The following is a 25,418-nucleotide window of genomic DNA, read 5'->3' on the forward strand; positions in this document are numbered from 1 at the left end:
AATTGGAAGCAAGATCAAGCCCAATTGAAGCTACCCGAAGGTGAACTTTCTCAAACTTCTCTTCTTCGATTCTCCTTCATTTCTCAACTACTTTGATTGATTATTGGTTGTCTGAAGATGTACCAATGTAGGCAACAAGATTGAGTTGCTTTGAGGCCAAATCGAAGCAACTCAGATCATGCACCTCAAACTTCAAGTCCACGTATCTTTCAATATACTTGGAATTGTGTGAAATTGAGGCCAAATTCAAGCTCCTAAGCATTTTTTCTTTAAAATAGTGTACTCATTTTTTATTTTAGTGATGGTTGGTGGTGGACCAGTCCGGTGAGGTCCATCGGAGAAGATGACCGGAGCTAGGGCTCTGGTGATGCGCTGGATAGTCCCAGGCCATCTGATCGTGATACCACATTCTAATCTCAGCCCTCCATTGTGATGACCACTTGTGTTGCACGTTTGACTCAGGTGTTTGGTGCACTCTAGCGCGTGGCCATCATATTTGCCACCTCAATTAATGAGGGAGAACTTATGGTCCTTGTTTTTTTGAATTTCTTTTTTAATTCTGATTTTTCACTTAATCCCTTTATTTTGTTTAATTCATATTAAATTTATTTTTAATCCAAAAAATATGGGACTTTCACCAAAAATCTGTAAATATTTTCCTTTTCCATATTTTGAGTTAAAATTATTTTTTGGATTAATTTTGATATTTTTCATGAATTAAATGCCTTTTGCCATATTTTTAATTGTTTTAAAATACTTATGACTTTCTAAAAATCATGAAATTTTTTGTCTAAGGTCCTTTGACCTTGTTTGACCTAGGATAAATCCTTTGGTCATTTATTTGGTGTTTTGTCCATTTTAAAATGCATTTTAATTCATTTTTTAATTTGATTTTTAATTGAATAAATGCTTGAAAATTATGTTTAGCCATTTTTATGGTCTTGTGATATTTGACTTTCTGTTTGGTCTTGATCATGGTTGATTTGACTTTTATTTGACCAATATTATTGGATTTAGGGGATTGATGAAATGTAAATTTCATATCCCAAAATGAATGGATAGTATTGATCAAATGAATTTCCTCATGTGATCAATTTGGATTCTATTTCCACTTCCCTCTTCATCTTTATCCCTATTCTTCCCCAATCCATCATTGACCAATGAAATCTCTACATGTCTAATGCTAGTTGATTCATCAATGACCTTGTGTCAGGTGAATCAACATGAGCCTGATTGAGATAGGTCCCTCCCATTTTTTTAGTGTGTGGTATGTTTTAGGAGTTTGGTTCTTTGTACCAAATCTCCAACATGCATTAACACCTATATTTTTATTGCCCGATCTCAGATAGTTGTGACTTCTACATAAGTCCAATTACGATTGCTTAACATAGAGCTAAATTTGATCAAGAAGGCATAACATTCTAGTAAGTGATATTGTAAGTCTCCCATTCTTCATGGCATTGTATGAAGACTTGACCTTTTTTCCTTTCATGAGAGCTAGTGGCATACTTGTTAAATTATCCAAGTTGGAGCCCTTCTCATGGATGATGTCTTGGTTCAAGGATTCATACTTGTGAATGAATGGTTGAGTATTCTCCAAAGAATGACTTAACAATTGAAACTCATCACTAACATTTGACTAGTTCATTACTTTATGCAATTTAAATTTGAGTTCATTTATCATTCATCTGCCATTTACATTTTATGTCACTTGTTTATACTTCAGTCTTTTTCACTTTGCTCACTTGAGCCATATCTTGTGATTGTATATACATTGTTTGCTTGTTTTTGTTTATGGTCTTAGGACCTTAAAATACATAATAACAACAAAAACCTTAAAAACATGTTTTGGTGGACTTTTGGACTTAGGATATGCAACTTCCCCATGCTTTAAGGACTTGGCCCATGCCACTATCTGAGACTGAGTTATCCTTGCCTGTACCTTTCATCTGATATAAGAGCCCCAATGGACTTTGACTCATCTATTACTTTGACTTTGTGCTTACTTGTTATATTGTTATTATTGTTGATATCTGATGTTTGTTCTAAGTTGATCAAGGGATATATTTTCATCTGATGCATTGAAAGAAATGGAAGACTGCTAGCTATTGGAATGTTTGCTTGGATATTCTGGATATCTTTATTTGATGCTTCGGCCTTCATATGGTTTACTTGGATATTGCTTATGTTTGTTGCTTGTTAAAGTCCAAAGGGAAATGGGTTTCTATATGACATTCTTGTTTGTTGGATTTCATCCCATTGGTGAGATCTTTTCAACCCTTAACTTTTAATTTTTGTCTAGGATAGTCCCTTCATCTCCTCCCACTTCTTTAATTTCAAAATCTCTCCATCTTTTCAAAACATTCTTTGATTGTGTTTTTCAACTTAGACATGTTTTAATGATTAGAAACTTTGGCCTTATGCCATTGAATTTTTAAATCTTTTCTTAATCAAATTTGTAAATGAACTTAACAATATTGACTTTAATTTCAAAAAGACAAAAAAGAACTAAACCTCATTCAAAATTTGTCATTTTGTGCCTTATTGTTAAACTTTTGTTAAAAGCAATCCACCAACTTCTTTGAAATTTTTACCATGAACTACGAGGTTTTGATCCTACATTTTTATGTTGGTACGTAGGCATAAGACCAAAGGTCTTGTCAAACACAAAAATATAATTAATAAATTCTTTTCTCATCCCCCCACTCTATATTTTATCAAACATCGTTTTGACCAAATCACTTGCACACAAAAAAGGGCTCCCTAGGAGTACCTAAGACACTTTGGGTGCTAACACCTGTGTGACCAACCCCTCTACCTGTAATATCTTGAATTTTATTAGTTTTGATTTAAAAACTTCTTATCTTTGGGTTTTGTTCGTACTTTTTCCCTTTTCCTTTGGGAACAATAAAAATGCGGTGGAGAACCAAGCTGGTCATGAGTTTTGTGGATTAGGGAAGTTTCATAGAAACAATCCATCAACATTCAATGGCATGTATGATCCGAAGGGTGCACAATATTTTCTTAGAGAGATTGAGGAGATTTTTTTAGTGATGGCTTGCACTGAAGTTCAGAAGGTGCAATTCGTTACTCACTTATTAGAAGAAGAGGCTGAATAGTGTTGGTATAATGTGCGCTAGAGATTGGAGGTTGTTGGTGCTGACATTACTTGGGTTATGTTCAGGGATGAACTCTTAGAGAAGTATTTATAATAACAAGATTATGTGTCTACAATTCATCTCTAAGGTTTTGATGATAACAAAGGGTGAAACAAATCGGTACCCTAACAAATTTGTCCAAGTGTGCAGGACTCTAACCGAAAAAGGATCAGATAGACAAACATCGGACAATCATGCAAGTCAAGAATTACAACTTAGAATATATTCAAGCAGAGGTTCTGACTCTGAAGAAAAGCAAGCACACATAGTCTGACAAAGAGAAGACTCAGACACTCTGAATCTAAACAGTTGCACCCAACGAATATGATGATTTCACCTATGAAGAAATCACTATCAGAAAGACATCAAGAACTTCTGAAGTCATCTGCTGTCAGTAACTATATGAAGATACACACGCTGAACAAGAACATCTGAGCTCTGTGTTCTCTGATTCAAGGACAATCACAAAGACTTAGCTACAAAGCTTTCCGTTTTTGGTTTGAATATATTTTTGGAAGAGATTTAACGCGCTCCAAAATTGCTATGGAAAGGACAAAGAGATTAATGACATTAAAAGTCCATCATTGCCAGATATCCATGAATGCCTCAACTAACGGTCTCTTTATCAAATCTCTATATAAAGGCTGGATCATCTTCACACAAAACAACGAAGCATACACGAGAATATCGCAAACAAATTCATAATCTCTTTTATTCTTGTTCATTTTTGTTCACACGAGTTGTTACTCTAAGTGTGAAATATCTCAGTTATTGTGTAACTACTACTTACCTAGAAGCACTAAGCACATCACTGCATTTTCAATACTTGCTGAATATTCCTCAAGTGACTTGTGAAGTCTGTAAACTTGAGAGGGCTAAGAGATCTTTATCGTCTTAGATGCTATGTGTTGTAAACTTTCAAGATTAATGGATTAAGTCCTTGTTAAAGGTGAAATCACCTTGTTCGGGTGGACTGGAGTAGCTTTGATTTCAAGCGAACCAGGATAAACTTCTGTGTTGATAGCCTTATTTTTCGTGTGTGTTTTATTTGCAAAAAGTTTTTATTTTCCGTGGAAACAATTCAAACCCCCCTTTCTTGTTTTTCTCTATCTTCAATTGGTATCAGAGCTTCGGCTATGTTATTGATTTTCTAATCAAACACTTAACAGTGTAGAGAGATCCAACGTGAGAAAAACAATATGGCCAACACCAATGAAAGAGACAGTTACAATGCCAAACCTCCAATATTTGATGGAGAAAAGTTTGATTATTGGAAAGATAGAATCGAAAGTTTCTTTCTGGGTTATGATGTTGACCTATGGGACATAGTTACAATTGACTATTTACCTCATGTATCTGATGTCGGTATTGCCATTTCTAGAAATAAAATGAATGATGATCAGAAGCGTGATTTTAAAAATCACCACAAAGCAATAACAATACTGCTTAATGTCATATCCTACAATGAATATGAAAAGATCACCAACAGGGAAACTGCTAAAGAAACACTTGACTCCCTAAAGATGACCCATGAAGGCAACTCTCAAGTCAAAGAGACAAAGGCTCTGGCTCTAATTCAAAAATATGAAGCCTTCAAGATGGAGGACGATGAAGCTATAAAGGTAATGTTTTCTAGATTCCAAACTTTAATTGCAGGACTCAAGGTTCTGGAAAAAGGCTACACAACTGCAGATCATGTCAAAAAGATTGTCAGAATCTTGCCAAAGAAGTGGAGACCTATGGTCACTGCATTGAAACTATCAAAAGATCTGAACAACATAAGCTTGGAAGAACTCGTCAGCTCCCTCAGAAGTCATGAGATAGAACTTGAGGAAGATGAGCCCCAAAAGAAAAGCAAATATGTAGCTCTGAAGTCTAGATCTGAGAGACGCAAACCAGAAAGGAATAAAGCTCTCCAAGCTGAAGAAGATAATGATGAGTCTGAAAAGGATGATTCTGATGATGAAGAAGAGTAAAATAACTATAGAGAAAAAGGAATAACAACTTCAGAAGACCAAGACCCAAGAGAGATCGCTCAGAATCAACTTCCAGAGGCAACATGCTATGAATGTAAATAACCGGGTCACATAGAAACGAATGCTGAAAGCTTAAGAAAGACAGTTCCAGAAGAGAAGGATTCAAGAAAAGTTCCTTCAAAACTAAGAAAGGACTCATGGCCACCTGGGATGACTCTGAATCTGATACCTTAGAATCAGACTCTGAAGAAGAACAGGAAAATGTAGCATTCATGGCTACCACATCTGGAAGCTCATCAAAAAGAGAATCAGATCCTGAAGAGGTATTTTCTGATCTTTCTCGCTCTGACCTTGAATCTTGCTTATCTGAATCTCTAAGCTCATATCATAAACTTTGACAAAAATTTAAAGCATTAGAAAGGGTCCTTGAAGAAACCATTAAAGAATATGATAAGCTTGAGATGAAAGCTTTTGAATTAAAAGATGACATTCTGATTTTGGAAAGAGAAAAAGAATCCTCAAATAAACAATGTTTAAAACTTGAAGAAGCTTTATCTCAAGCCCCACAAACTTCTAATACAATTATATATAAGTATGAAAAGGCATTTCAAAAGTTTCTGAAAAATGGGCTAGAAAGAAGCAGAATGGCCTCTATGATTTAGGGAGTCAGTCAGAATAAGCAAAGAGGAATAGGATATGACTCTTATCAATATGAACAAATACCTTCTGCAGATGATAAACTTAAATCCCCTTTCTCTTATCACTACACACATGCATAAATACAAAATTTTACTAATGCTAGAATACCCAAAGTTTCAAGAAACTTTGGGAGGACTAATCACAAAGGACCCAAAAGATTCTGGGTACCAAAGGATAAAATAGGTTATGTTGCAGATATTCTATGCAACAAAGTTAAGACACCAATCATGGTACCTGGACTCTGGATGCTCACGACACATGACGGGAAGAAAGAATATGTTCCAAAGCCTGGAACTTAAAGATGCTAGCTTCGTAGGTTTCGGAGGAAATCAGAAAGGAAAAATCAGAGGCTCCGGAACTATTGGTAATGGATCTCTTCCCTCTATATATGATGTTCTTTACGTAGAAGGATTAATGCATAACCTGTTATTAATAAGTCAATTAAGTGATAACGGTTATGATATAATCTTCAATCAAAAAACATGAAAAGCAATTAATCGGAATAATGGAACAGTTCTTTTCACTGGCAAGAGGAAAAACAACATTTACAAAATTAATCTTTCAGATCTAAAAGATCAAAATGTAAAATGTTTAATGTCTATAAATGAAGAGCAATGGGTATCGCATAGACACTTGGGTCACATTAGTATGATAAGGATTTCTCAGCTAAATAAACTCGAGTTAGTCAGAGGTCTACCTAAATTGAAGTTCTCTTTAGATGCTCTTTCTGAGGCATGCCAGAAAGGAAAATTTTCAAAAACTTCTTTCAAAAAGAAAAATGGTGTTTCTACCTCTAAACCTTTGGAACTCCTTCACATTAACTTGTTTGGACCTGTTAAAACTACTGCAGTCAATAGAAAAAAGTATGGACTGGTCATTGTTGATGATTATAGGCGTTGTACATGGGTAAAATTTCTAAAGCACAAGAATGAGTCACACTCTGTATTCACTAGCTTTTGTTCTAAAGTGCAAAACAAATTTGACTATAAAATCATCAGAGTCAGAAGTGATCATGGTAGCGAATTCAAAAATAAGTTCTTTGAGGAACTTTTTGATTCAAATGGAATATCCCATGATTTCTCATGTCCTAGAACTCCACAACAAAATGGGGTTGTAGAAAGGAAGAATGAGACTCTCCAAGAAATGTCTAGAACCATGATTAACGAAACAAATGTGGCTAAGCACTTTTGGGCTGAAGTAGTAAATATAACGTCTTATATCCAGAATAGAATCTTTATCAGACCTATTCTGGAGAAGACTTTTTATGAACTGTGTAAAGGAAGAAAACCCAACATTTCTTACTTTCATCCCTTTGGATGCTCTTGCTTTATTCTTAATACTAAAGAACATCTAAACAAGTTTGATTCAAAAGTACAAAAAGGTATTATGTTAGGATACTCAGAACGCTCTAAGGGATACAGAGTATACAATACAGAAACCAAAATTATGGAAGAATCAATACATGTCAGATTTGATGATAAGCTTGACTCTAAAAGGTCAAAGATAGTTGAAAAACTTGCAGATCTGGAGATAACTCTTGCAGGTTCTGACGAAAAGACTAAGAATCTGAGGAAGCTGAAAAACAAAATCCAGAACCAACTGAAATCTCAACTGTACAGAAAAGATCAAAAAATCATCCAAACATCTATGAAGAATTGATTATGGGAAACAATGATGAACTTGTCAGAACAAGGTCTACATTCAAAGTATATGAAGAAACCCCTATGGGATTAGTGTCTCTAATAAAGCCTACTTCCTGTGATGAGGCGCTTCAAGACAAGGAGTGGATTCTGGCAATGGAAGAAGAACTTGATTAATTTGCAAAGAACAACGTCTGGGATCTGGTACCAAGGCCAAAAGGAACCCTCATTATTGGAACAAGATATGTGTTCAGAAAAAAACTAAATGAAAAAGGAGAAGTGGTCAGGAACAAAGCACGGCTGGTAGCACAAGGTTACAGTCAACAAGAAGGCATTGACTACAATGAAACCCTTGCTCCAATCGCCAGGTTAGAATCTATTCGCTTACTTGTATCATTCGCTGTAAATCATTCCTTCAAATTATATAAGATGGATGTCAAGAGTACATTTCTAAATGGTTATATCTCAGAAGAAGTGTATATTCACCAACCTCCAAGTTTTGAAAACCCTAAATGTCCAAAACATGTTTTTAAACTAAAAAAATCTTTGTATGGTCTAAAACAAGCTCCTAGAGATTGGTATGAAAGACTAAGCACCTTTCTTCTGGAACATGATTTCATTAGAGGAAAGGTTGATTCTACACTCTTCTGTAAAAACATTAGAAATGATCTCATGATATGTCAGATATACGTTGATGATATAATTTTTGGTTCAGCTAACCCCTCTGTTTGTCAAGAATTCTCTGAGTTAATGCAGGCAAAATTTGAAATGAGTTTGATGCAAGAACTAAGATTCTTTTTGGGAATTCAAATCAACCAAGCTTCAGAAGCCACATATGTATACCAAAGCAAATACATAAAAGACATTCTGAAGAAATTTGAAATGTCAGAATGCAAACCAGCAAAGACTCTCATGCATCTAACCTGCATTCTGGAAAAAGAAGAAGTAAGCCTAAAGGTTTGTCAGAAGCTCTATCGTGGTATGGTAGGCTCTCTTCTCTATCTGACGGCTACACGTCCAAATATTATTTTCAATGTATGTCTCTGTGCCAGATTCCAATCGGATCCAAGGGAATCTCATCTAACAGCAGTTAAGAGAATCCTAAGGTATCTGAAAGGAACACCTAACCTTGGCCTGATGTATGAGAAAACATCAGAGTATAGGCTCTCTGGATATTATGATGCATATTATGCCAGAGACAGATTGGAACGAAAAAGCACATCTGGAAATTGTCAGTTTCTGGGAAACAATCTTATATCTTGGGCCAGTAAAAGACAGTCAACCATTGCACTCTCTATTGCAGAAGCTGAATATATCTCAACTTCATTATGCACTACTCAGATGCTCTGGATGAAAAACCAACTAGAAAATCTTCAGATATATGAGAGTAACGTTCCTATCTTCTGTGACAATACTGCTGCCATATGTTTAAGTAAGAACCTTATTCTACATTCCAGAGCAAAGCACATAGAAATAAAACATCATTTTATCAGAGACTATGTTCAGAAAGGGGTAATTTCTTTAAAATTCATAGATATAGACCACCAATGGGCTGATATCTTCATAAAACCCCTTGCTGAAGATAGATTCTCATTCATTCTGAAGCATTTAAAATGGAAAATTTCCCAGAATGAGTCAAACATGTGTTTCTCTAGTATGACAAAATAAGCTCTAAACTTAACATCTGGTGTCTGATTCTGACTCTAATATTTCTACCAGTTAGAAGTTATCTGAATCAGAAATCCTCAGGATCCAATCTCTTGGTATTCCTGAAGATCAAATAGATCAACATGTGGTCTCTCTTGCATCTGACTTTAAATCTTCTAGATAACTGTCTAACATAGAACTCAAGAGACAGACCTTTGAGATTTCCTCGAGCAGTGTGCTGATTTGTGGATTAGACATCCATCATTAGCTGTAATTAATTTCTCCTCTAGCGTGTCAACTCATTTTTCTGTGCCATCATTTAATTAATGTTTCATATTCCCATCTAACACTGTCGTTTTTCATGCCTAAACTTATGTACTTATATTTGCCAAACTTCACTATCACACTTTTCACTCACATCCTACACAAACTCTTATTCTCTCACTTTGAAGCATTCTCAAGCATCTTCAAGCATTCCTCAACAACCTTCATCTTCTTCATGGATTCCCAGCAACAATCAGTTTACAACTATTCTCAACAAATGGAATCAACGGAACAACCTTCAACCTCTTCCCAGCAAACTACTACAACAACTGCTGCTATTTCTACTCCTATTTACAAGGAACCCCATATATTGGATCGTGAACCACACATAAATCTTGCAACTTCATTCGAAAAGCTAGAAGTTCTTTGTGAATCGTTGGTCGATTTTGAAAACATGAAGAGAAACGGGATTGACCTTACTGAAGAACTTAGAAAGAAAGGGTGGGAAAACTACTTTCAAAGGCTCTATGGTCCTATCTACACCTATATGGTCAAGGAATTCTGGATATTTTCAGATTCAGACAACCACTACATCGTTTCTTATGTTCTAGGGGTGAAGATCGTCATCACTGAGAAATCCATCGCCACCCTTATGAACATGGAGAAGACAGGGGGAAGAAGAATTTACAATATTAACCCTAGGGCAAAATACATGTCCCAGGAGATTGTCCCAAGCATCTTCAAACAGAATGATGAGGGAAACTCGTCCAAGAACAAGGAACTTCACCAAAACCTAAGAGTCTGGTTGAAAATCATTCTGGGGACTATTCATCACCACCCAGCGTCCAACTCGTCAGAATACATCAACACTGGCCAGAAGTGTATCCTCTACTGCCTCCACAAAGGGCTCAAGTTGAATATGCTAGCCTTGCTATTCAAATATCTAAGGGACTCTATCAGAGACACCAGGAACAACATTAAGCCCAAAACATACATTCCTCTAGGAAGGTTGATCTCTGATGTTCTGATAGAGAGCGGCTTGGTGGATCATCTGATTCATCACAATCTGATGAAGGATGTGCCAGTTGACATCGGAAGACCTCTGAACTCCAGAAACCTTAAGAGCATGGGAATCATCGAGAAGGTTCTTGCCAGGCCCTCCTTAGACACATATTGGGAAGCTCTGAAAAATCAGAGGAAGATGCCTAACGACCTCTATCTCTTCTCCAAGATAGCCCAGAGGTTGTTGCACACTATCCGCAGGATCTGGCAAACCAAGGGGTCGATATCTCAGACTTCTCTATGGACTGGCTACCAGAACATCCATAGAATTTCATGAAGAGGATGCGAGAGCCATCTGAAAGAAAGTCTAAGAAGAAAGCTCAGAAGCTGGGAGAAACTTTTGCATCTAGACCTCTTGTGCCTCTGGTCTCCTCCTCATCATCTCCAAGTAAGTCTCTACCTCCTAACTCTCCGTCTTTACACTTAAGGCAACTAGCTTCTTCCCTTCCTCAACCCTCACCTGTTTACACACCCTCTGAAACCACATCCTCCACCACAAAGCCCTCTGAAACACCTACATCTAACACATCATCCCCTCCCCTTCAAAAATTTAACCTCACCACCACAACTCTGCCCATATCTGAAGCCCAAATGTTCAATAAACCCATTTCACCACCTTCCTCAACACCTTCATCCCCACCTTACTATACCATCTCCTCTGACTCTGAGCCATCTGACCCCCAATCTCCCACTCTAGCTCAACTTCAGGCTCGTGCCCTTTCCGCCCACAACAAACCTGAACCAAAACCAAACATTCCATTACCATCCGAACAACCACCAGTACCTCCATCTGAACCACACATCGAAACTCACACTGAAAACCCAATTACCCATCATTCTGAACCTCCCACTAAAACCATCTTCACACCACCAAAACCTACATCTCCAACCTCTGAACCCAAACCCACCTTTCCCACCCTAGAAGAAGCAGTAACCTTAATTGTTGAGTCTTCAGTGGAGAAGATCAGATCACTATATAAAAACTCTGGTATTAGTGATGATCCCTCTGCAGTGAGGATTCATTGGAACAGAGTGATCAGATGGATGACCTCTGAGGCTTTCAAGCTGAAAGGCCTATCTGAACAAGTTCGAAACGACTTCATCAGAGAAGCTGGAGAGAGGTTGCAGGCACGTTTGGCCAGAGAGACAAAAGAGAGATCTAGAAGAGAAGCTAAAGAGAAGGCTAACCTGGAGGAAGAACAAAGAGCAAGAGAAGCTGCAGAAAAGGCTGCTGAAGCTGAAGCCAAAGCAAAGGCTGATGCTGAAGAAGCAAGACGCATAGCTGCAGAAGAAGTTGTTAAGGTTAGAAATGACACTCTGACTCAAGGGGATAAATATCACTCTGATTTTGCTCCTCTAGTGTTGAAGACTCTGGAACAGCTACAAAAGGAGCAACAGATTGTGAGAGCGAGACTGGATCAACAGGACTCTGTCAACTCCAACATTCAAAACCTGCTGACTCAGTTGCTTCAGAGGATGCCACGTCCACCGAACCCTTAGGCACTTAGGATTTGTTTGTAGCTTTCTCTACTTGCTTATCTGAAATGTACTCTCTAAGTGTGTTTTCTATCTGTCTTCACAGCTTATCAACTTATATGTACTTCTTCTTCATATATGAATCATCTTTTGCCTATATGTTGTTTTACTAAGTCTTTTTGAGTCTGACAAAAAGGGGGAGAATAAAAACATCTCTGATGAAATAATATCTAAAGCCTCTTGATGCACTGCGCACATTTAAAAACTCTTATGAGATCCTAAGCTATACAGGAACTATCTAAGGTAAAAACAGACTACTACGCAAGGAGATCTGGTAAGAACATCTAAAATTTATCGTGATCTATCTCAGGGGGAGTAGTCGCTCATCTGACTTTGAGATATTATTTTCCTTGTTGAAGTATCATTGTTTCATCATCATTCTGAGGTTTTTGTCATCATAAAAAAGGGGGAGATTGTAAGAACAAGATTCTGTGTCTACAATTAATTTCTAAGGTTTCGATGATAACAAAGGATGAAACAAATTGGTACCCTAACAAATTTGCCTAAGTGTGCAGGACTCTAACCGAAAAAGGATCAGATAAACAAACATCTGACAATCACGCAAGTCCAGAATTACAACTTAGAATATATTTAAGCAGAGGTTCTGACTCTGAAGAAAAGCAAGCGCACATAGTCTGACAAAGAGAAGACTCGGACACTCTGAATCTGAACAGTTTCACCCAACGAATATGATGATTTCACCTCTAAAGAAATCACTATCAAAAAGACATCAAGAACTTCTAAATTCATCTGCTATCAGCAATTATCTGAAGATACACACATTGAACAAGAACATCTGAGCTCCACGTTCTCTGATTAAGGACAATCACAATGACTTAGCTACGAAGCTTTATGTTTTTGGTATGAATCTATTTTTGGAAGAGATTTAACGCGCTCCAAAATTGCTATGGAAATGACAAAGAGATTAATGACATTAAAAGTCCATCATTGCCAGATATCCATGAATGCCTCAACTAATGGTCTCTTTATCAAATCTCTATATAAAGGTTGAATCATCTTCATACAAAACAACGAAGCATACACAAGAATACCGAAAACAAATTCATTATCTCTTTTATTCTTGTTCATTTTTGTTCACGCGATTTGTTTCTCTAAGTGTGAAATATCTCAGTTCTTATATTGTGTAACTACTGCTTACCTAGAAACACTAAGCACATCACTCCATTTTCAATACTTGCTGAATATTCCTCAAGTGACTTGTGAAGCCTGTAAACTTGAGAGGGCTAAGAGATCTTTATCGTCTTAGACACTTTGTGTTGTAATCTTTCAAGATTAGTGGATTAAATCCTTGTTAAAGGAGAAATCACCTTGGCCGGGTGAACTAGAGTAGCTTTTATTTCAAGCGAACTAGGATAAACTTCTGTGTTGATAGCCTTATTTTTCGTGTGTGTTTTATTTGCAAAAAGTTTTTATTTTCCGTGGAAACAATTCAAACCCCCCTTTCTTGTTTTTCTCTACCTTCAGTATTTTCCATAGGACACATGCAATAAGAAGGAGATCGAGTTCCTCGAGTTAAAGCAAGTAAATATGAAAGTTGTCAAGTATGCTGCTAAGTTTGAAGAGTTGGTGAAGTTTTTTCCATGCTACAATGGTGTGGCTGCTGAGGGGTCGAAGTGCATTAAGTTTGAAAGAGGAATGTGTTCAAAGATTAAGCTAGGTATTGGTTATCAAGAGATTAGTCGATTTCCAATTCTGGTGAATAGGTCTAGGATATATGACGTGTATAGCATGGCTCGTTCTGCTCACTATAAGAGTCTTAGTGAGAATAAAGGGAAGAGTCAGTATCATGGTAAATCGTATAGTGCTCCAGCTGGCAAAGAGAAGCAGAAGGCTTCACAGAAGAAAGCCAAGTGGCTTTTATAAATACTAATTAATTCAAGAATAAAGTTATGAGGTGGTTCAAATGTGGAAAGATATGTCATTGTATTGCTGATTGAAAGAGTGATGGGCAGACTTGTTATAACTTCGGAGAACATGGTCATATTAGTACTCAATGTCATAAATAGAAGAAGGTTCAGTCTTGAGGGAAAGCTTTTGCTTTGACTGGGTCAGAGACTACTAGCCTAGAAATATTGATTCGTGGTACGTGTTTTATTAATGGTATTTTGCTGATTTCTATTATTGACGTGGGTGCAACACATTCTTTTGTTTTGCTTGAGTGTGTTAAGAAGTTGGGTTTAAAGTTGTCTGTTATGGTTATTGATAACCAGAGTAATAGTTTAGTAACATCGTCATGGGTGTGTTTGAGTTGTCTAATGACGATATATGGTAAGAGTTTTGGAATGGACTTAGTCTGTCTGCCGTTGAATAAACTCGATGTTATCCTTGGAATGAACTGGTTGGAGTTCAACCATGTTCATATCAACTACTTTGGCTATTCAGTGTCATTTCTAGATTTTGATGCAAGTGATGAGTTGTCCGTGTCTGCTAAGCAAGTGGATGAGTTCATGAAGGATGAGGCTGAGGTGTTTATGATATTAGCATTTATGAAGGCCTAAATCAACGATGTGATTGGTGAGTTACTTGTGGTGTACGATTTTCTTGAAGTATTTCCAGATGATATCAGTGATTTGTTGTCGCGAGTTTGAGTTTACCACATACATAATACTTAATAATAGTCCTATATTAATGGACCATTATAAAATGTTTGTTTCTAAGTTGAGTGAGCTAAAGAAGAAATGGGAAGAGTTGCTTGAGAAGAAGTTTGTTCGACCGAGTGTTTCGCCATGGGGAGCGCCTGTGTTGTTAATCAAGAAGAATGATGGTAGCATGAGGTTGTGTTGATTATCGACAACGGAATAAAGTGAAGGTTAAGAATAAATATCCACTTCTGAGAACTAACAATTTGATAGAGAAGTTATTGGTGCTTACGTATTCAGTAAGATTGATGTGCGACCAGGTTATCATCAGATTCATGTGAAACTAGAAGATATTGTGAAGACTGTGTTCAGAATAGGGTACGATCAATATGAGTATTCAGTAATGTTGTTTAGTTTACCTAATATTCCTGGAGTGTTCATGGAGTACTTGAATAGAATATTATATTTGTACTTAGATTAATTTGTGGTGGTGTTCATCAATGACATTTTGATATATTTGAAGTCTAATGAAGAGCATGTGGATCATCTAATAGTTATGTTACAAACCTTGAAAGACAAGAAGGTGTATGCGAAGTTATCAAAGTGAGAGTTATGGTTGTGAGAAGTGAGTCTCTTGGTCATGTGATATCTAGTGGTGGTATCACAGTTGATCCATCGAAGGTTGATGATGTGTTACAGTGGGAAACTCTGAAGTATGTTACTGAGATTAGAAGTTTTCTTAGTTTGGCTAGTTATTACAGGAGGTTCATTGAAGGCTTTTCTAAGTTTACATTTCCTTTAACTCAATTAACTTGAAAAGGTCAAGCTTGTGTGTGAGAAGTTCAATGTGATGAGATTTTTTAAGAACTGAAGAGGAAGTTGATGTCTGCTCTAGTTTTGATTTTGCTGAGTGCGAGTGAATCGTTTATGGTGTATTGTGATGCTTCAAAGATGGGGCTAGGTGATGTGCTGATGAAGAATGGTCAGGTTGTGGCTTATGCTTCTAGAAAGATGAAAGTTCATGAGAGGAATAATCCTATGCATGATCTGGAGTTGGCAATCGTGGTGTTTGTGTTAATGATTTGGAGGCATTATCTGTTTGGTTCCAGATTTAAGTATTCAGTGACCACAAGAGTTTGAAGTATTTATTCGATCAGAAGGAGTTCAATATGAGATAACAGAGATGGCTCGAATTTCTGAAAGATTATGATTTTGGCTTGAGTTATCATTCAGGTAAAGCCAATGTTATGGCTGATGCGTTGAGCAGGAAGTCGTTGCATATGTCGATGTTGATGTATCGAGAGGTGAAATTACTGAGTAGTTAAGAGACATGACTTTCATGTGTGAAGAGACTCCTAATAGTGTGAAGTTAGGTATGTTGAAGCTGACTAGTGGTATCCTTGAAGAAATCAGATAAGTATAGAAAATTGATTTGGGATTGGTTGACTGAGTAATGTTAATCAATCAAGGTAAATGAGGTGATTTTAGAATCGATGAGAATGGTGTGATGAGGTTCAAAGACAGGGTTTGTATACCTGATGTACCACAACTTAAGAAAATTATTCTTGAGGAAGGTCGTAGAAGTGGTATAAGTATTCATCCAAGTGCCACTAAGATGTGCCAAGATTTCAAGATAATGTTTTGGTGGCCAAGAATGAAGAAGGAAGTAGTTGACTTTGTTTATGTTTGTTTGACTTTCTAGAAGTCATAGATTGAACATCAGAAGTCGTTGGGTCTGATACAACCATTGAGTATTTATGATTGGAAGTGTATTTACTGTGAAATTTGGTAAACAAATACAATTTTATATTAATACTTAAGGGATCAAACTCGAAAATCTCCCGGACACATTTGTGTGTTTTTTATGACTTGTGCAAAACCATAATTGCTGGAAAATGTCAGTTGATGGTTGCTTGTAATAAGAAAATTTAGGGAGTAAAAGGACTACAAGTAGAATGCAAGTAAAATAAAGGCTTTAAAATCAAACAAAATACAAAAGGAGAGAAAAGGTTGAAATTAAAGTGCAAGTGATGTAAATTGACAAGAAAAATAAAGGAAATCGAAAGACAAGTTAATGCATAAAAATGACTTTTAATGTAAAGTTGCTTGAAATGTAGAAAATGGTGGAACACATACGTACATCTTTCCTCACTCGTTTCTCAACACACGGGTACTTTGAGTTTGCATAAATATGTATAATTGTTGACCTTTGACAAAATAAACTGGAGTGTCCTTATATACTACTCTATGATAATTGTCTAAGAATGGTAAATTACTACTGCAATGACATATCCCAAGTCCATGCGACGGTTTTCCTTGACGTGCCCCCATGTCTTCCTAAATAACCGTCGAAGCCAACTCAATTACCACCTTGTCACATCATTTGAATTTACTAACTGCTTTTTTGGGCACCAAACTGACCATCATCTTCGAAGTATCTGACGTCGACTATGTTATACTAACATATCTTGCTGCATTATCCATTGTAATGATGAACTCCACATGTGGTAACTGAGTCGATATTGCTTTCATTATAGTGATGAATTCCAACTTTAGCTAACATAGCACAATTCCACGAAGTCCCCAAGTTCCTCACACCGTCTTTTGACCTTGCCATCTTTGAGCGGTGTCACTTGATATGACTTCCGATCTTGAGTCATATTAGTCATGTGGACCCACTCTATCTTTGACCTTCCACATGGCATATTCATAGTTTTTATCATTAATAGTTGTCACTTATGGTCAAGTCGAAAAATCCAATGTAACAAAGTGGGACATCATTTCTATGGATTTTGTGACGAGTTTGTCGAAGAAGACGAAAGGACGGATTCTATATAGGTTATTATTAATAGATTGGCTAAATCAATTTATTTCATACCGATTAAGATCAATTATATTTTATAGAAGATGACTGAGTTGTATGTTGGGAAAGTTAGTAGCCTGCATGGTATTCCTTCAAGTATTGTTTCAGATAAAGATTCGAGATTTACATCGAGGTTTTAGCAGAGTTTGCAGGAAGCCATGGGCACTAAGATGAAGTTAGGTTATACTGATCATCCGCAGATGGACGGTCAAATGGAGAGGATTGTCCAGTCTTTGAAGGATCTGTTGAGGGCTTTCCTTGTCACTACCGCTTGCTAATCTTCATGATGTGTTTCATGTGTATCAGTTAAGGAGATACATTTAGGTTCCGTCTCATGTGATCTAAATGGATGAGGCACAGGTGAGAGAGAACTCGACTGTTGAAGCATCACCCATGTAGATAGAGGACGGGGAAGTAAAACAGTTATGTGGTAAGGAGATTGCCTTGGTGGAATTATGGGGAGGACCTACTGGTGGAAGTGTGACTTGGGAGCTGGAGAGCCATATGAGGGAGTCGTATCCGACTCTGTTTCGTCCAGGTAATTTTCAAGGGAGAAAACTCTTTAAGTGGGGGAGAGTTGTAACACCCTATTTTTTTAAAAAATTTATTTATTCAATTGAATTTATGTATATTTAATTGTTTAAAGCAACTCTATATGCAATTGAATGGTGTTTAGATGGTTAGTATTTGTATATGATGTTTTGGGTTAGTGGAGCATAGTTCTAGTTATTTAATTAAATAATAGAATTAAAAATATTAGAAAATAATGAGGATTATTATTAATTAATATAGAGGCAAAAATGGTATTTTGGTAAATAGGGGAATAGGTGAGGACATTGTGGGAATCATTAGTTGAGGAGGATTAGGTTTCTAATAAAAAGGAGTTAGTAGAAAGTTTTTGGGATTTATACGTGAAAAACAGAATTTGGAAAAGAAGAGGCTGGGAGAATATGGGCTTAGGAGAACCTTTATTGTTATAACTTGAAGGTGTTTTGTTGGAAATATAAGGTAAGGGCGGATTACTCTAAATATGATATTAAATGCATGATTGGGTAGAGGGAGTCCTTAATCCCATTAGGTTTTTCCCTGATTTTTCCTTTTGATGAATGATTGATGAATCCAAATTGATTTATGTGATAGCATGATTTATGTGTTGTATTATATGAATTCCATGTATTGATTTACCATGGAGATTGTGTGTTCTTGTTAGTGAAGATGGTATGATTTGGTGTTTATATGTGTGTTGTGATTTCGATGAACAAAACATATATAAACCATGATTAATCAAAGAAAATGCATGTTAATTGATACTAGATAATGTATTGATGTTAAATGTCATTTTCCATAATGTTTCTAATTGATTTGAGGGATGGGAAAGGAAAATCAGAATTCTGGATTGAACTCTATGGCAAAAAAGCAGATTCTGCCTTCTGGTTCAGGGTGAAGGGCGTCACCCTCATGACGACCAGATCATCACGACCTTTGAGGCGCTGACGAAAGTCAGGTGCCTGATGTATAGATTGTCATGGTCCCTAGGCCCATTTTTATGGGAAGAGTATCATTAGAATGATAGGTGACGAGGTATGGGTGGATGATGGGCATCACCATGGTGATGGGCTACCCGTCATGCTGCCAGAGTGAGTGTTGTTTGCTACGTTGCATGGAATTATGTTGTTGATTCTAATTTTTGAGGTAATGTTGTGATTATGATATTGTTTGAAGGTATTGTGATGTTGTTTATTATTTATTGTAGAATTAATCAATTGTTGTGTATTGAGGATGATGTTGTGTATAATTTTGGTAATTGTATGGTGATAATTTTGGTGATATTGCATGTTGTTGAAAATCATGCATCATGGTGTACGGGCTTCGGTATAGTTTTGGTGTGCTCTAATATGATGGTGAGGAATCGGGAGCGAGTAGCTGGTTCTAAATGGGAATCGGTGTAGCGTTACTAAATGTGTTTGTAGCAAATTGGTGTGCTCTCGCCCGATGGTGTGGATTCAGGAGCGAGATGGACCTATTTTTCCATAATGGTACCACATGCATGTAGAGTCATGGTGTTAAGTACATTGCTTTCATTGTTTGCATATGTAATTGAATGATCATGTTGATATTGATGGTTGAGAATACTTATGTGGTTAATGTGAGTGAATTGTGTTGGAATGGTGTGAATGAGATATGTAATTGTTGATGTTTGCTTAGGCCACCCTTTCATACTTTTTCACCATTATATATTTCGAACGTATTCTTACCCTTTTGTTATTTATGTGATTTTGTGCTCCTTCTCGGGGCACAGACAAGTAGCTAAATGAGTAGCTGCTAGAAGTTGAAGGATGATGTTGAGGTTATTCTTTTTGTCCTATTTTATGCGATATTTAGATTTCATTGCTCTGATCTGTAACACTGGGCGGGAGAACATTATGTTTTATTTATTTATTATTATTTTGATGTTTTTTATCTAAACATTACACTTGTAACTCATTATGTTATGTGTTGTTGATATTGGCGCATTATGCCATACCCAAGTTTTATGCTTAAAAGAAAGTGTTATGAGACTTAATCGTTTGTTGAGTTACCTTATTTGATTTATTTTTCGTTGCAATGATCCTATGTAAAGGAGAGCATGTGATGTCATATGTTTAAATTATTACATGTCTAACCTATGTTACGAAGCAGATTTGTGTTGTGTTTCTGTGACACCATATGTGTATAGTTGTTTTAAATTCATACTATTTTGCATTGGGGGTGTTAGGGTGTTACAATTACTCCCCCTTTTGTCACAATTAGTAAAAGGTATAGAAAGAAGAAAAACCAAATCAGAGAGTATCAAATAGCTTAGAACCAAATCTAGAGAATATCATAATAGATCCAGGATTGTTAAAGAGTTATTACAGATCCAGTAACAAAACAAGGAACATACAATCAAAATAAAACATAAACACTTGGAAGCATAAATCTTCTGACTTTCTCTCTAGACCAACCACCTAGTTCAATGAAAGTAACCCAGTATTCATTAGCATCAGAATCAGAATCATGTGTTTGAACAAGTCTCTTATTTAAAGACTTTATTTTTTCTTTGACTATGGAGCCTTAGCCTTATTCTCATATATATTTTCTAGCATATTGACATCATTAGCTTTAGCTTTTCTAGATGATTGAATCATTTTTAAAAATATTGGAAAAACTTGAGAGAAAGGAGAAAGAACTATTTTTTGAGTACAATATAGAAAGATAAGAAGAGTATTCTTGCTTGTAACAATGAACTAGTTATAAAGCAACTTTGCAATTAGCCTTATTTCACGTGCAATATTAGTATTAAGATAGAGAAAATGTATTTCTATTCTTGAACGCCTCCCGTGAATTGATTGCTACAAATTCTCACATATGCAAATACTAAGAGCACTCCTTAGTTTTTCAAACTGAGTTGTATCCAAAGCCTTGGTAAATATGTTAGGTAGCTGTTTTTCAGTTGCTATATGCTCAAGATTTACAATTTTGTCTTGCACAAGTTCCTTGATGAAATGATGACAAATGTCAATGTGCTTGGGTCTACTTTGTTGAATAGGATTATTTTAAATATTAATAGCACTTTGTCATAAAACAATGTCATGACATCTTGTTTGACATTGTACTCTTTCAACATTTGTTTCATCCAGAGCAATTGAGTGCAACTGCTCCCTACATCTATTTATTCAGCTTCAGTAGTAGATAATGAGACTCAATTATGCTTCTTGTTGAACCATGAGATTAAATTATTGCCAAGAAAGAAACATCCAACATATGTGCTTTTTTTATCATATGCACTTCCAACCCAAACAGCATCACAATACCCTACTAGTATTAAATTGGTACTATGTAAATAGAGAATACCATGGTCGCTAGTCCCATTTACATGCTTCAAAATTCTCTTCACTTGAGTGAGATTACTAGCCTTGGATTTAGCTTGATATCTTGCATAAACAACTATAGAGAAAGTGATGTCAGGCCTGCTTGTTATGAGGTAGAGTAGACTGCCAATTATGCTTCTCTATGAACTTTTATATACATCAAAACTCTTTTCATATTTGGTTACTTTCACATGTGTTACAACAAGAGTTCTCTTGTGACTTGCATTTTGAAGCCCAAACTTCTTCACTATACTCTTAGCATACTTGCTTTTAGATACAAAAATGTTAACTTCCATTTGCTTTACTTGAAGACCAAAAAAGTAAGTGAGTTCTCCTACAAGACTCATTTCAAATTCAGTCTTCATTTGTTGGACAAAATGTTTCACCATTTGGTCTGACATCCCACCAAAGACTATGTCATCAACATAAATCTGGGTTATCATAAGCTTTACTCTATCATTCTTGATAAATAGAGTTTTATCTATTCCTCCTCGTTTGTATCCATTGTTGACCAGAAACTTGGTTAATCTTTCATACCAAGTTCTTGGGGATTGCTTTAAACCATAAAGAGGTTTCTTTAACTTATACACATGATCTAGAAAACTAGGATAAAAAATCCTTTTGGTTGCTCAACATAAACTTACTCATTAAGATAGTCATCCAGGAAGGCACTTTTAACATCCATTTGAAATAATCTAAATTTAAACATGTAAGAAATTCCAAGTAATAATCTAATAGACTCAAGCCTATCAATTGGAGCAAAAGTTTCATCAAAATCAACTCCTTCTATTTGATTGTACCCTTGTCCAACTAACCTTACATTGTTCCTTATAACATTACCATGTTCATCATATTTGTTCTTGTTGATCCACTTGGTACCAATGACATTCACATCTTCAAGTCTTAAAACTATTCCTATACATTATTTCTTTTGAATTGACATAGTTCCTCTTGCATGGCATTTATCCATAATTCAACAGTTAATGATTCCTTGATATTTTTGGATTCAATCTTGGAAATGAAATATGTGTTGGCAATCATCTTTCTTAATCTGGTGATAACTCCTTCATTTGGATTTCCTATGACATTTTCAATGGGACGATCCTTCTCAATTTTGATAGATAATCCCTTGTCGATAAGAGGATCTTCAGAATTTGGGCTTTCAGACTCAATATCAGACCCCTTATGTGGGACATCTTCTAGGACATTAGTCTGTTGAGGAGATACATCATCATCATCTTCTTCTTCTTCTTCTTCTTGCTTATCTTTAGGAGTATCATCAATGATAACATTTATTGACTCCATCATTGTCTTGGTACATTTTTTGTATACCCTGAAAGCTTTGTTATTGATGGGATATCTTAGGAAAATTCCCTCATCACTCTTGGGATCCATCTTCCTTCTCTGCTCATGATCTGTCAAGACATAACACTTGATACCAAATATTTGTGTAGCAGTTGGGAAAGATGTGTCTTTAATTAATAAGGTTTTTTTAAAACAATTTTAGATTAAACAAAAATAATAATAATACTAAATGATATGGAAAAGAGAAATAACCAATTGTATGGATGCCAATTGTACCCATCCCTAATGGGTATCCATAAAAATTACCCATAATGGATAGGGTAAAAACCTGCAAAATGGATACGGGCATGTGCATGGGTAATTATCCACTAAAATAAGAGGGTATGAGTGCGGGTACAGGTACCTTAAAATCCACTATGTCTCATACTCGCATAATATATATTTATATATTTATTATTATTATTATTATAATTATTATTATTATTATTATTATTATTATTATTACATATACATGTTTGTTTATCGATTTTATTAAATACATCACTATTAAAATTGTACGTATTTTAATATAAGTGTTTGTTTATTTCTTAACTCAATAATAACATGCTCAGATTTTTTATAAATGTTGTTAAAAACTTAAAATGACTAATAAATTATAATTGTTCGATAATTTTTTATTATAAATGCGGGTAAACATGTATGGGTATAGGTACTTAGGTACCCATAATATACAAGTGCGGGTATAAATGTTGGTATCCATGCGAGTATGAGAATGTTTTTCATACTACGTATATGAGGATGAGTATTGTAGTACCCTATTCATACCCTACACATTACCATCCCAAACTAGATGGAAATGCACATGTTATATTTATGGTGCAAACTATTAAAAAATGATATATTATTCTTTTTTATGAATAAAAATGGAAACAAGGATTAAAATAATTAAAAAATAAGATGAGGGGATTAGTTTCGTGAATTGATTAAAATAAGGGGACTAAAATTGTAATTTAACCAATTTTTAATTAAATACATTAACTTTCTTAAATTTATGTTTACTTATAATAAAGATCAAATAAATGAATTATAAGAGCATCTCTAATAAAAATATTTAGAGAGAATTACACTCACCTCCCTCTAGGTTTGTTAAAATGACATTGACAACTTGTCTAATTTTAAAATACATCACTATTAAAATTGTAGGTATTTTAATATAAGTGTTTCTTTATTTCTTAACTCAATAATAACTTGCTTGATTTTTTTAATAAATGTTGTTAATGTTGAGAATGTATCAAGTGTGAGTAGTGTGAGTAATATTCTCATATTGGTTGAAAATATGGAGATTTGAGCATTTATAAGTGAGAGAACCCATCCACCTATCATCTTAAGGTTTTAGGTGAATAAGTGGTGTGTCTCTCACAAAGGTGTTGCTCTAAAAGAAGTCTCACAATGTTCAATGCTCCCTAGTGAAAAACTCCCCAACAAATGGTATCAGAATCTTTGGTTTGAGAAAGGAATCGGCTTACTTGTATCGAAAGTCAATGGCGCCACAAAGATGGTGAATAAGGAACGTTCCGTTGAAGAGCGTCAACGGCGTCAGGGTGATAAATAAGAAACGTTCAGTGCGGTACAATATTTTGTGAAAGTAAAGAGAGCTTCCACTTGAGGGGGAGCATTGTAGACTCACACTTGAGGGGGAGTGTTGAGAATGTATCAAGTGTGAGTAGTGTGAGTAATAGTCCCACATTGGTTGGAGATATGGAGACTTGGGAATTTATAAGTGAGAGAATCCACCCACCTATGACCTTAAGATTTTAGGTGAATAAGTTGTGTGTCTCTCACAAAGGTGTTGCTCTAAATGAAGAAGTCCCACAATGTTCAATGCTCCCTAGTGAAAAACTCCCCCAACAGTTAAAAACTGAAAATGAATGATAAGTTATAATTGATCGATAAGTTTTTTATTAGAAATGCGGGTAAACGGGTATAGATATTGCGTAGTTAGGTACTCATAGAGTATGAGTATGGATACAAACGTTGGTGACATGCGGGTATGTGCTCGGGTATGGAATTTTTTTCAAACCGCTAGTATGGGGACGAGTACTATAGTACATAGGGGTTGACAAACGGTCGGTTTTGGGTGGTGGCGGACCCAAAAACTTAATCCGAGTCAAACCACAGTTATCATATGATGATCTAATTTTGTCTATCTATAGATCAGTTTTTGCGGATTTTGGTTTTTCGGATAAATCGGTTGGCACGATTCAGTTATTTTCATTTATTTCATAATTTATTATTTTGATCTTCTAGTTTTCTTAGTTGTAGCTCCGACCTCCGCAACCAGTTTTGTCACAAAACACACTTACATTTCATCTTGTTTGTATACCTCTTAGTTGTACATACGATTTGGTAGAGTGGTTGTGGCATAATGAGGGTGTGAAACACAGCAGAGAACAAATATGAGATAATGGTTATGAACTATTATTGAGATGTTATGTGATTGAATGGTGTCTTACACACTTTGTTGCAGGAAAAATTTAGTGAGAAAAAGAAGTTCATTGTCTCTTGTTTTCAGAAAATAATAGAAGAAGAAATTAATAAGTAGAAATATGCTTCAGAGAGAGAACTGATTTTAATTTGGTTGTATCTAAACAAAAACTTTGTGTGATGAAGTGTAAAAATTAATGAAAATGGAAAGTAGAAAATGAAGAGTGTTGAAAAAATCTTTCTTTCATGAAAAAGTTGATTTAATGAAATATATGAATTGTCATTTCAAACTTT

General features: G+C 35.7%; 1 protein-coding gene across 1 annotated transcript; it reads left to right on the plus strand.

Annotated features, from left to right (window-relative positions):
• The first annotated feature begins 10,719 nt into the window (after positions 1–10,719).
• LOC127079237 (uncharacterized) lies at positions 10,720–11,946 on the plus strand. The gene is made up of 2 exons (XM_051019646.1): positions 10,720–11,434; positions 11,534–11,946. Exons 1-2 carry the CDS (start codon positions 10,720–10,722, stop codon positions 11,944–11,946), a joined length of 1,128 nt encoding a protein of 375 aa, XP_050875603.1.
• Positions 11,947–25,418: the final 13,472 nt, after the last annotated feature.

The sequence above is a fragment of the Lathyrus oleraceus genome, chromosome 5, assembly GCF_024323335.1.
Source record: "Lathyrus oleraceus cultivar Zhongwan6 chromosome 5, CAAS_Psat_ZW6_1.0, whole genome shotgun sequence".
NCBI classification, from domain to species: domain Eukaryota; kingdom Viridiplantae; phylum Streptophyta; class Magnoliopsida; order Fabales; family Fabaceae; genus Lathyrus; species Lathyrus oleraceus.